The following is a 13,155-nucleotide window of genomic DNA, read 5'->3' as shown; positions in this document are numbered from 1 at the left end:
ATGATTTCATGCCATAGATTAAGGAAATATCATCGTTTTACCTATAATAGAAAGATTTATTGTGGGCCGAATCAGTCAACGAAATGTTTCTTCCTGATGGCTCCCACTTCCCACTTTTCAATTTTTACTTTTCATTTTCATTACTGACATGAACACGCACAACCCTAATCTAACAAGGGTCAAATAAAAGGTTACATGCATACTAAACCAAATCAGATCTTATTATTGTCTTGCAATTAAATATTATACCAGCAAAGTTTTTAAGCCTATTTTTACAAAGTTGAACCAAACTTGCCGCTCATAGCGAATTATTTTTTAAATTTTCGCTTTTATTATTGTTTGGAACAAAACATAGTAATTCTTTAATTTTTTGTCTAATTCGTTGTTAATGCCCCCTTCAAACAGGCTCTATGTGCATCGATCCTTAATTACAAGAATTGAAAACGAAAAATGTGTTAAGTAGTATTTCATCGTGTTCATTAGTCGCCGTCATGGCAACCGAACAATATAAATGAATAAAAGCGTTTTATGGCGTCACGAACGTAAAATCCTTTACAGGCGTAATAAATTCGGCCTTTCACCGACAAAATTAAGAGTAAGCCTAGGATCCTGGTTCACTGCTTTACTGACGCGAAGAGTAGGGTTGGCCAGGATACCAGGTTTAATTAAAATATAGTGATTCAGAAATTGATATAGTACTTCGCAAATCAATTAATCTATAGTTTCACTATACACGAATATTTTGCCAAAGAACGTATATTGTTTGTTTTTTTTCTACTACAGAGAGCATAAAACGCGATATCAAAGATAGATAATACGATCTGTCACCAATTTTCTTCTCCGTCCGAAATAAGAGTAATATCAGCCTGTCGTCAGTGTCGCGTAGTTCCTTTCATCCAGGCAAAGCTCAATAGTTTGAGAAAATTTTCCGTTCTGATCAGAACCGTTTTACTCGTATATTACAAAGGAAAATTGCCACCTGTTTTCACAACTTCAAATATCCACTCTAAATCTAGTACTCCTGAAGACGACAATGTTGTAAGTGACTAGTTGTATGAATCCGATGTCCAATTAATCAACAAACAAGCTCTGTTTAACTATAATTAAAAGGCACTACCATACCTTTTTAAATGTCTACACATCAGAGCAGTCTGGCACAAAACATCGGAGATTGATATGTAACATTCCTTACGTAATAAAGATCAGTCAACAGAAATCGACAATTAAACAACCAACCAAAAGCTCGGAAAGTTGCGTGATCATTTTTTACAATTTTGATGTTAACATTTTCTCGTTTCTTTTAAGTTGAAAATTCATGCAAAACGAAAAAAATAACACTTTAAAAAGTTGATGCGTCCAAAGCGCTTCTCGGGAAAATACTTTTGTCACGAACGCTCAAAATCAAACTGGTGGACCCTTTGTTAGTTAGAATGAAAAGTGAGTATTCAGACGCAATTTTAAAACATTTCAATCCCTTTTTAAAAAACATTTTAGGAAAAACACTTTTTTTTTTAAACAAATTTAAAAATACTCAAGGTTCGTCGCAGGGTTTAAAGAACATTTTTGTGTATATATTGATTATCTATCACTGAGAGTGAGTCTGCAAAAAATAGTAAATTTGTTTTCGATAGTTTTTTTAAAACCAAACCACAACAGAGGGAACAACGTCAGAAAAGTCTAGAGTCATTAGTCGTACTTGAGACTTTGCAAGCCGCATTGGTTTATAAAGTCTTATATGCCTTTTATGCCGGAAATATAATATGATAACTGACAAATGTAATACATTTTGGGTTTCATAGACAAACTGGTGTAACATGTTCGTTATCAACTTCGGGTTTTAATTTTAAAATACATATCTGTTCTTTCTCACCATCAGATTCTTTATGGAACCTCAACACCACGAGCTCGATGGAGAAGTTGTACATCATATGTGAATACTAATTTTGGCCTGGCAACTGGTAGACTGTTTGTCAAGGAATCATTTCATGAATCAGCTAAAAATGATGTAAGCTTCTTTAGAGCGAACAGTTATACATGTATTTATTTTTTTTTTATTTCAACGGAGTCAACTTTGACTTTTCGGTTATATTGTTGTTGTAAATTTAATGTACCAATGGTGTTATGTTGTAAAATAAAACTGCTGACACTGTGCTAACATGAAATAACATCGATGCTGTCATTATCTGTAGATTAACTGGTCATAAAATGTTGAAATTATTGGATACACCAATAATTGTCTACCCGAAGGCATTAGTGGCCTCAGGCAAATTTTGGACTTGTTTTTCGAATTTTTGTTTTTCAAAACGTTTCAATGCGCATGCATATGGAGTATATATACATATCTCACAGTTGATACGATATTCCAGGGATTTCGTTTCTTATCCCGATTTTCTTGATAAAGTATTTTGTTTACAAGGACGCTATTGCATTAGGGGTTCCAAAAGGTAAAGTTCAAGTCATCCCTTCGAAAGTGTAACAGACGCCATCAGGTTTTGTGTTGATATTATGAAATAACTGTATCACAGATGACCACGAATAAATTCTAGTAACCACCAACTGTTTCTTTTTATACGACCGCAAAAAAAATTTTGTGGTCTTATATTGATATGACGTTGGCGTCGTCGTCGTCGGCATCGTCGTCGTCGTCGTCGTCGTCCGAAGACACATTGGTTTTCGCACTCTAACTTTAGTTTAAGTGAATGGATTTCTATGAAATTTTACCACAAGGTCCAATACCACAAAAGGAAGGTTGGGATTGATTTTGGGGGTTATGGTACCAACAGTTAAGGAATAGTTTCATGACAATAACTTGTGTTTAAGTGTATGGATCTTTCTGAAATTGTACTACAAGGTTCCATATCACAAAGGGAAAGCTAGAATTGAGTTTGGGGGTAATTGCCCAAAACGTTTAGGAATAAGGAGAAGGGGCCAAAAATAAGCATTTTTGTAACTTCCAGACATAACTTGTGTGTAAGTGTATGGATCTCTCTGACATTGTACCACAAGGTTCCATATCACAAAGGGAATGCTGGGATTGATTTTGGGGGTAATTGCCTCAAAATGTTAGGAATTAGGGGCAAAAAAAGGGGCAAAAAACAAGCATTTTTCTAGTTTCATGACAATAACTTGTGTTGAAGTGTATGGATCTTTCTGAAATTGTACTACAAGGTTCCTTATCACAAAGGGAAAGCTAGAATTGAGTTTGGGGGTAATTGCCCAAAACGTTTAGGAATAAGGATTCCAAAAGGGGGCCAAAAATAAGCATTTTTCTAGTTTCCAGACAATTACTTGTGTTCAAGTGTATGGATCTCTCTGAAATTGTACTGCAAGGTACCATACCACAAAGGAAAGGCTGGGATTGTTTTTGGGGGTAATTGCCTCAAAAGTTTAGGAATTAGGGGCCAAAAAACAAGCATTTTTCTAGTTTCAGGACAATAACTTGTGTGAAAGTGTATGAATCTTTATGAAATTGTACAACAAGGTTCCATATCACAAAGGAAAAGCTGGGTTCGAGTTTGGGGGTAATTGCCCTAAACGTTTAGGAATTTGGGGCCAAAAAGGGGCAAAAAAAACAAGCATTTTTCTAGTTTCCAGACAATAACTGTGTTCAAGTGTACGGATCTCTCTGAAATTGTACGGCAAGGCATCATACATTGTAACACAAAGAGAAGGCTGGGATTGAGTTTGGGGGTGATGAATCATAAGGGGGTTCACAAAATTTGAGGGGGGATTGTTTTTTCCCTTTTTTTTCTTTAAAATTTCTATTTTAAATTGGTTATTTCTGATTTTTATATAAAAGCAAATAATAATGATATGGTTTGAATAGGTAAATTAAAACATTTTAAGTTCTTAGACCACATTCATTCTGTGTCAGAAACCTATGCTGTGTCAAATATTTAATCACAATCCAAATTCAGTGCTGTATCAAGCTTGAATGTTGTGTCCATACTTGCCCCAACTGTTCAGGGTTCGACCTCTGCAGTCGTATCAAGCTGCGCCCAGCGGAGCATTTTATTCTCGATTGTGACAATATCAAATAAGACTTAACATTTGCGACTAGTTAAAAGTATGCCACTAGTGGCGCATCTGATTCATCCCTAGTTTTATTTCAAAGGTAGTCATGTTGCTTTTGTTTTAGTTTTCAGTGTTGTACTTTGTGCTTTTTTTATAGCTCAAATGAGAAATGATGTTTTTTTTTTCTGGTAACAGTTGTGTCTATCTTTTGTCCTGATAAATGTTATTCAATTTCAAAATTTTAAATTTGACCAGGTTTGAGAATTTACATGTTTATGAATTTAGGGATGTCTTATGAATAGATAGAGTCATTTAACAATCCGCTATTGCGTGATGCCCAAATACTTGACAAGACGTATCAACATACTTAGTAAGGTATAACAAGACGGGTGCCACTTGTGGAGCAGGGTATGTTAACCTTCCAAAAACACCTTATTTTACCCAATGTTTTTGGTAGATTTTTTTGTAGAGATTTGTTATTTATCTTTTCGTCGTTAGTAATTTTGCCTATGGTGATGTATGTTTTTATTTGAAATGATTTGTTTCTTGGTTTCTCCTCTCTCTATTTTGTCAAACTTTACAGCTTTTGATTCGATTTTATTCGAGCGCACTAATGGTTTGTCTCTATAAAAATGGAAAGCGCGTGCCAGGCGTATTACAGTACAAATTGTTACCACTGATGAATTTTCTCATATCTCAAAATTGGCATATGTTATAAGGGACACACCAATGAAATATTACTCTTATTCTATGCAAGTGTTCAGATCATAAACACTTAAGTTGCTGCATGATTTAGATTAGACTTACAAATTTTATGTACAGGAAAAAACACGACGGTCACATATGCTCAAAATCTAATTTTATAAATTACAGACATTACAATTGATTGGTAATCTGCTCGAGTCTTTTCATGAATTATTAGACCATGCTGATTGGATGGATGATGCTACACGTGTTGTTGCTCGGGAAAAGGTAAACAAACGTTCATCAGAAAGAACAAATATGATTACGATTACACTATCTCTAATAAAATAAGGCAATTTGAAAATTCGAAGTAAAACGATATTGATATTATTTTACTCTTACTAACCATTTTCAAATATGATATTATATCTATTTTCTTCTGTTTTTGATTTTCTTAAATTAATGATTTTTTTTTCAAAAGAAGGTATATCCATTAGTTTGGGAATAGATATACATGAGCATTTTTATTTTGAAATATGTTTCCATGATTTGTCAAAATGAATGAATAATTTTGTTTGTCTATAGCATCATATACAACGCTGCTTTTATATACTTTCCTTGAGTTTTAAGCATGATACAGTTACACACACACACACATCTATATATTAATAAACTGGGTGGTTGTCTATATCTTTTTGGCTTTGCATTGCTTTTTGTTCGATATTTTTTGAACTTTGATAAATTTTACAAAGTTGAAAGTAGTTTCTGTTTCCAGTTGGCACTCAACACATTTTATTGCCATGTAATATCAGCATAAAACTTTCAACTTTCATGGCTGCCCTAATTACATTAACATTACATTATTTTATATTAAGAAACGCGTTTTCTTGTTAACTTCCAATACTTACGCTAAATTTCATTCCATACACGCAATAGTTTTTGCTGATTTCCATTTAACACTATAAATATTTTATTTTTTGAATTCTTCAATTTGTTTCAAATGTATCCTAAATCATTGCAAATATCTCGAATCCAAGAAAGAGGATCTATATAATTAGTCTGTTAATACAATCAAAGTAAATGTGTAACAATATTTTCTAAACTGAAGGACTTTAAATAGATAAAAAATGACTTTTTACGATAGTTAGTTTTAGTTCGAGTTTATTGGTGATGATAATATGTTTTGTAAATTTATACCTAAAAAGTAACACATTAACAGAGTGAGTTTGTCAGAGGAAAAATTACAGTATAGGTTTTGTTTTACCAAAAGACCCAAGGACAATGCAAGACCGCATATGAGCAAGCACCATAAAATGCCACCACAACAAAGAAAGGCAATTATGTAAATAAGTAAATGGAAATAGTATTAGTGACTGTGAGGTGTCATCATTACATAAATCAACAATCGAAGTCAATATTTACAAAATTCTATGATGGCTGCATGAGGGAAATCATGCTCTGCAATAACAACCACTTTCCGCTGTAGTTATTCTCATTATATGTTCTATTTATACGGTACCATTATCATATAAATTCTCTATTGATAGTTTAAGAAGTTATTTAAACACTAAGGTTAAAACTCTCTTTAGCAAAATTGAACTGAGAGTCAGTTGGCTCATATTTTTATGTCCATTTCGGTCAAATAGTTTTTCACGTATCCAAATATTTATACATCCTTAGCTTTTAATTGTTTAGGTTTTGTGCGTTCCTGGTGAATGTTAAGCCAGAAAAGCTCTTTGAACGCACCAAATCTATAACGTATTGTGTTATTTTTATTATATTTATATATCAAAAGTATCTATTGTTTTACACAGGCAGATTTTATTCAAAAGAAGATAGGATACCAAGATGACATTATGGATGATGAGATATTGAATGAAATTTATCAGAATGTATGTAATTTAAGTCATAGGACAACCAGGACATACATGACATTTATCTGACGAGCATATTCAAAGATCTTGAACTGTATCCATCATCAGTGTTTATGACCGCTAATCACTAGTTAAGACGTCAAAAATAAGATATAAGAATCAGTTATATTAAAGTTTTGAAAACTTATCAAAGATAAAAGGCTTATAATTTGGTACACAAGACGTGCGTTTCGTCTACACAAGACTTATCAATGGTGCTCGACTCAAAACAGCTGGAAGGCGAAATCAAATCCGAAATTAAAAGAGCTTTAAAAACCGAAAATTCCGAAAAGTTGTGCCAGATACGGCTAGGCAATCTATACCTGAGAAGATAGAAAACCCTCAGTATTTTAAGTAATCCTATTTTTATAACAGTAAATTCACAGAAACTGAACATGTCAATGATAATGTCATGTCACCACAAAAGTGCTGACTACTGGGAAACGTTTATCAACAGTAGCATCGACCATAAACGAAGATAAAGACGTAGTAATTTGTACACACTTGACTATCAGTTCATAGTATCTTCCTAGTATATATCATTTATTTGAAAAAAAAAGGACTTGCAATTTATAAATGTTCAAATACTTATTTCTGCTCTCCTCACTAGCGATGTAATCACAACTAAAATATGTTACTAAAGGACTGTAATAATTTCTTTGAGTTTGACAATTTGTTTAAAACTGGTTTGGTTTAAGCTCAGTTCTGTTTTGCAAATTATTATATTCAGGTTACCATACATGCTGACACATACTTGGCAAATGTACTGAATGTAATCAGTTCTATATCTGCTGACAGTTTCCTATTCCTAAGGGAGCCTGTCAATAAGAATGTGTAAGTATGATAAAATCTTTATAGTTACAAGTATGCTTTTAAAAAAAGGGCTTATGTCTAAGGATGCCAATACTTACATGAACAAGAAAGATAAGGTAACAATAGTTTACCGATGTTCAAAATGTGTAAACCAATAGAGAATCAAGACGCAGTAAAAAAGAATTTGGTTATGGAATAAATCACAATCGGTAAATCAGATCCGACGACTATCCTATCTTAAGATCAAAGAATGCACATATATTTCTCCTGTGAGTTGAGACATATCTCCTAGTTTGAGGTCTTCCCTCTGTGTCAATTTCAAGAACGAGATCCAGATAGAAAGCAGACAGTTTACTTTAAGTAGCTTTTCAATCTTAAGTTCATAGTAATACATGTATATTAGATGCAAACTCTGCCTGAAGAAGATTGACAGGACATCGAACATCAAAACATTCGAACTAAACGTGACAGAATTTGGCATTATGTCTTTTCTGATTGTTTAATGAGGTTTTGTATGAATTTGGCTTTATGCGAATTCGAACCATCTCTGCCAGTAGTGGTTACAATACTACTGTCCCTATTACGATGTTCATTCTATTCAGTTTTATTTTCTAATGCAAATTACTGATAAAAATTAATGTGTTTTTCTATATACTTAGAGTAAGTGTAACCACCAATATAAATAATACAAATATTCCAATATAGGCAACATTAGTATAGCGATCTTCAAATCACATTGAGCACACGTTGCAGAAAGGATTTGTAGTATACCGTGAATAACATTTTATGAAGTAACAAAGAATAGTGATTTCTTGTATGTGCACTCAACAACTTGAAAACACTTATTGACTCCATGTAAGCATTTTGCAACAAGGCATGCAATGGTGATACAAAACAACTGTTATTGATTACATTCATTTTTGTCCGTAGAGGATGCCGAGTTATAACCAAACTCGCAGCTCTTTCCAGTTCGAATCATTGTTTAAGCAACATATTTGCTTTTGTTGGGCTTGTGTTTGGACCCATGGAACCGTTACCGATGTGTAAAACTGCATAAATTATAAAATCGAAGAAATCATAATCATGTTAATTGTTACATAATGACATTAATAAGTTAGGTACTTTGTAGGTGGAGTACGGCTCCTGCGACAGTGAATGCGTATTACAACTCGGTTTATAATCGAATTAGTAAGTTGTGTAGTGTGTCACGCTTTATGTTTTATCTTATGAATATTTTAAACATTTAACACTCGCTAAGCAAGTATCTTACACAGTACACAGACAATTCAAATGTCTTATCACATCAACAAGGGTTGTGACAGAAAAAAAGTATCATCAAAGATACAGGAACAGTTTTTTTTTTTTCATTTTTGTCTAGACAGTTCAGCATATTTCGTGATAGAATGATTTTAGGAATGCATTCACACGTTCTGCAGTTTATTTCAATAGTTTTGACATGATTTGGGTTAAACATACCCAGTAATACAGCAATGAAATTCATTTACAAATGAAAATCATGTGGATTTGAAGAAAAAATTAAAAGAGAAGATATTAAAAAATGCCAAATATTTGCAAATATGTTTTTTATACCTTAATCTTTACACCATTAATCCTTAAAAATGTACATATACATGTATATTTACAGTGTTTCCAGCAGGAATACTTCAGCCACCATTCTACAGCAAAGGCCGACCAAAGTAAGTGTGATTCGAACACTTATTCGTAAGATAGTTGAAGTCAGAATACAAATCCAGCACACATATTGTGAACAATTACAAATTCCATTCATCGCAACCGTGCGTAACTTAGTTCATTAAGACATCGTCCAGCCTTTAAACGAATATGATTTAGTACTTAAGATGTAAATCGTTATTAATGTATTGAAGCAATATTTTTATATGGATTGTTTTTGTTAAATATATTCACAAGTTGTATACACTTGGGATAATTTAAATCTTGACATATTGATGAGTCATCTGTCTATGATTGAAAACTATGGTACTATCTTGATGTCTGTTGTGTAGTACGAAAAATTTCGTAATTTATCACTCCTCAATGCTATCGGAAATATAACATAGACGCTACCAATTTAACTGCACCAGGTGCGCATGTTGTAGTTTAGGTAAAAAGTACGTAAATAGGCGATAATATAGTTGATTTTTTATATACTCAAAGATAAGGTATAGTCAAATGTGCTGAAAGTGGCGTTAAACACAATCATTCAAATCATGCAATCAATTGTAATGAATGTCATTTTTTTTAGATAAAGTAAATTGCCGCCACAGTATAGCCAAAAATGCTGAAAGTGGCGTTATATCCGATCAATCAATTGTAATGGATGAATCGGATTACTCCCTTTTTTAGTTTCTATTAAGAAGAATTGTCTTAAGTAAATGTTTATTTGAGGTTTAATTTGGTCTAGACATGCTAAAATATGAAGTAGCTTTAATAATTTTACTATAAAAGTATTCAAATTTAAAATCATTTTATATATTTGATGAATATTGATTTATTCAATATTTCTTCAATACCATATCATTAATTGTATCTTTGGAAGTAATGATCCGATCGTGCGAGGGCGTAATAGACAGTCAAGGTAGTTAAACACCCCGTAATAGTAGTAGTAAATCAGAAGTTGCTCTGGTAGAGAGAAGCCCTATCTCCACTTGTATATCCGAGACGTCAGTGTTCCACAGCCACCCTTCTCTAATCCACTGATTCAATAGCAACGCGAAGTTTAGAAATACAATTACGTTTACTCTCTGAATTTGAATTTTGAATATTACCCTTCTTTTTTTATTTCATTTTTCTTGAAATACTTAGCTTTTTGATTTCATTTGCGAACTATTACTATTTAATTGCATTTCATTTTTGAGCTAAACTTTTGAAATACTAGTCCTATTTTATTTCATTTGACTATGTTTTACATTTGCAAGTAAATTGTTGAGTTCTATTTGATTTATGTTTCTGTTTATCCAAACTCTGATATCGGGTATCCAGATGTTCGAATAGGGGCGAAGTACTAGCCAGTACACGTCCCGGGAGGTGTCGAAACTGACTTTTTCTACAAGTCAGGAATATGACAGTTGTTTTCCATTTGTTTGATGTGTTTGAGCTTTTGATTTTGCCATTTGATAAAGGACTTTCTGTTTTGAATTTTCCTTGGAGTTCAGTATTTTTCTTATTTTACTTTTTACACAATCGAGCAAATTGAATATTATTTAGAAAGTACATGATATATATGACAAAGCATTTATCATCTTAATTTCAATTCGGATAAGAACTTATTTCTTTTATCATAGATCCTTGAACTATGGAGGAATTGGAGTCGTCATTGGTCATGAAATAACACATGGTTTTGATGATAGAGGTTTGATATATAGATTTTATATAGATAGTAGTGATCTTTTTCTCTTTTTTTCTGATCCTGTTGGACAGAGTATTTGTTAGCTTCATGCATGGCCATTAGCCTCAGTTGTTCGAAGTCATTTATAAACCATTTCAAATGTGTGCACTCTTATACACCATTATTGTGTTGATTGGTACACAGTTTGGTAACAGTCGTGCTTGAAAGTGTAATTTTAAAATCATTTGTTTACCAAATCAATAGAAAAGTGTTGTTTCAAACAAAATTAATAGAAAATAAAGGAAATATTATCAAAACAATCTATAGATCTCTAGGACAATCACCTAATGAATCAGTGATGTCGTGGACCCGTTCCTAATTTGCGTCAGAAGACCCATGTCCACAACCATTGATGAATGCAAATAATTTAATGATGTGAATTAATTTTCTTCAAGTAATATTCTGTAGGAAATCATAGTTTAAGCATGTCGAACTTTAAGTATGAGTTTTCCTACAAAGTTTGTACAAATTTACTTTCTAACAGGAAGGCAATATGACAAAGATGGCAATCTAGTCCAGTGGTGGTCGGATGAAGTGATCAAGAGGTTTGATACACAAACACAGTGCTTAGTAAACCAATACAGTAGTTTTACTCTTCCAGAGTTGGTTGATGAAGGTTTAAACGTGTGTACTCTGTTCTATAAAGATCAGTAATAATGTAAAGCAAATATATATTAATTAGCCGACAACGCAAACGTTTTTAGTGTTTATAAAAAGACACTGACATTTAAATGTAAGACCATGGTAGTTTAAGCTTTTTCCTTTGTTTTGAATTAAAAAATGTTTCATGTTTTTTGCGATAGTAACATTTTGAAATTGATGAAGATTATTCCAGACAAACAGTCGGTAGACATTTTTACAAAACTAACAGAACGGTCAAGTAACTATATGATAGCGTACTAAAATAAACAGAACATTTTTTCACTTTACAGGTGAATGGCATAAACACTTTGGGAGAGAACATAGCAGATAATGGTGGCTTGAAGCAAAGTTTCAGGGTAATCACACTATGATATTTCGAATAATTATCAATTTTTATACAAATGTTAGAATGTTCTTTGATGATAAGAGTTCTTTTTTTATTTTGCGAAAGAATTAAAATTATTTTATCGGGAAAAGTATTCCTTTCCATAATTTTGATTGATTGATAGGTGTTTATCGCCACTATTGTGCTATTTCCTGGCGGTTAGTTTTTTATTGGTGAAGGAAGTCGGAGTGACCGGAGTGAACCACCGACCTTCGGTAGGAAAACTGACAATCTTAGTCAGTTAACCTTTGCATAAATAGTCAGTATATGTGTGTAGTTAATAGTATGCGTTCGATCCGTAAATCTAGTAAATAGCCGGAGCTTAATGTAATAGAAGTTTGCATCCTCATAGCGCGGCTTGAAAAAAAATAGCAGGAAAATCGGAATCAAAAATTCATTCTCATGTCGTCTGCACATTACCAAGAAATGTCGTTTATATGAAGCGTCTTTTTTTAAATTTGAGACTTTTTCTTCGGTTTATATTATAGAAAAATTAATGGATATTTTCAGAATAATTTTTGAAAATTTAAAAATTGAGAATCTTGCATTATGTCTTCAACCTTGGCTACTTGTTTTACACAGTCAATGCTTAACACAACATCATATTATAAATATGATGTTTTCAATTTTCAGTTTCATCTTGGACCAAATACTTTGACTTATAATGTCGATTGGATAAACTGAAAAAAATATCAAACAAATTCAAATAAAACGTAACGTCTTCATCAAACATAATGGTACTTCTAAAGTGTCAACCTAACTAGTGAAATCTGATACATTAGCAAACATAACATATTTTAAACAAGGAAAATTTTTTTATAATCACATTTGACCTTTCAAACTTTTAAATTATGCGTAGGTCTGGGAACAATAATAATTATGGCTTTACCCGCTGCATTTGTTTGCACCTGTCCTAAGTCAGGAACCTGATGTTCAGTGGTTGTCGTTTGTTGATGTGGTTCATAAGTTATTCTCGTTTCTCGTTTTTTATATAGATTAGACAGTTGGTTTTCCTGTTTGAATGGTTTTACACTAGTCATTTTTGGGGTCCTTTATAGCTTGCTGTTGGGTTTGAGCCAAGGCTCCGTGTTGAAGGCCGTACTTTGACCAATAATGTTTTACTTTTACACATTGTGACTTGGATGGAGAGTTGTCTCATTGGCACTCATAACACATCTTCTTATATCTATTATCTATTCAGTGAGGATCACTGCTAGCAACGCATTTTCTTGGTGTGACCGTGATTGTCCCATTGATTTTGTATTGTTGCTATATTTTACTATGACATTGTAAACAAT

At 32.7% G+C, this 13,155-nt stretch overlaps 1 protein-coding gene across 1 annotated transcript in view; it reads left to right on the top strand.

Moving 5' to 3' along the window:
- Positions 1–13,155, top strand: part of LOC127720163 (neprilysin-1-like) — a 34,606-nt gene that overhangs the window by 16,812 nt on the left and 4,639 nt on the right. The window contains exons 11-19 of the mRNA XM_052226636.1: positions 1,877–2,005; positions 4,888–4,986; positions 6,513–6,590; positions 7,342–7,445; positions 8,554–8,612; positions 9,070–9,121; positions 10,727–10,794; positions 11,315–11,454; positions 11,763–11,828. Coding sequence (XP_052082596.1) covers positions 1,877–2,005; positions 4,888–4,986; positions 6,513–6,590; positions 7,342–7,445; positions 8,554–8,612; positions 9,070–9,121; positions 10,727–10,794; positions 11,315–11,454; positions 11,763–11,828 — 795 coding nt within the window. The remainder of the gene's footprint in view (positions 1–1,876; positions 2,006–4,887; positions 4,987–6,512; positions 6,591–7,341; positions 7,446–8,553; positions 8,613–9,069; positions 9,122–10,726; positions 10,795–11,314; positions 11,455–11,762; positions 11,829–13,155) is intronic.

The sequence above is a fragment of the Mytilus californianus genome, unplaced genomic scaffold (genome assembly GCF_021869535.1).
Source record: "Mytilus californianus isolate M0D057914Y unplaced genomic scaffold, xbMytCali1.0.p SCAF_11, whole genome shotgun sequence".
Taxonomy (NCBI): Eukaryota; Metazoa; Mollusca; class Bivalvia; order Mytilida; family Mytilidae; genus Mytilus; species Mytilus californianus.
Note: the sequence above shows the minus strand (reverse complement) of the source record. Positions and strands in the feature narration are given on the sequence as shown.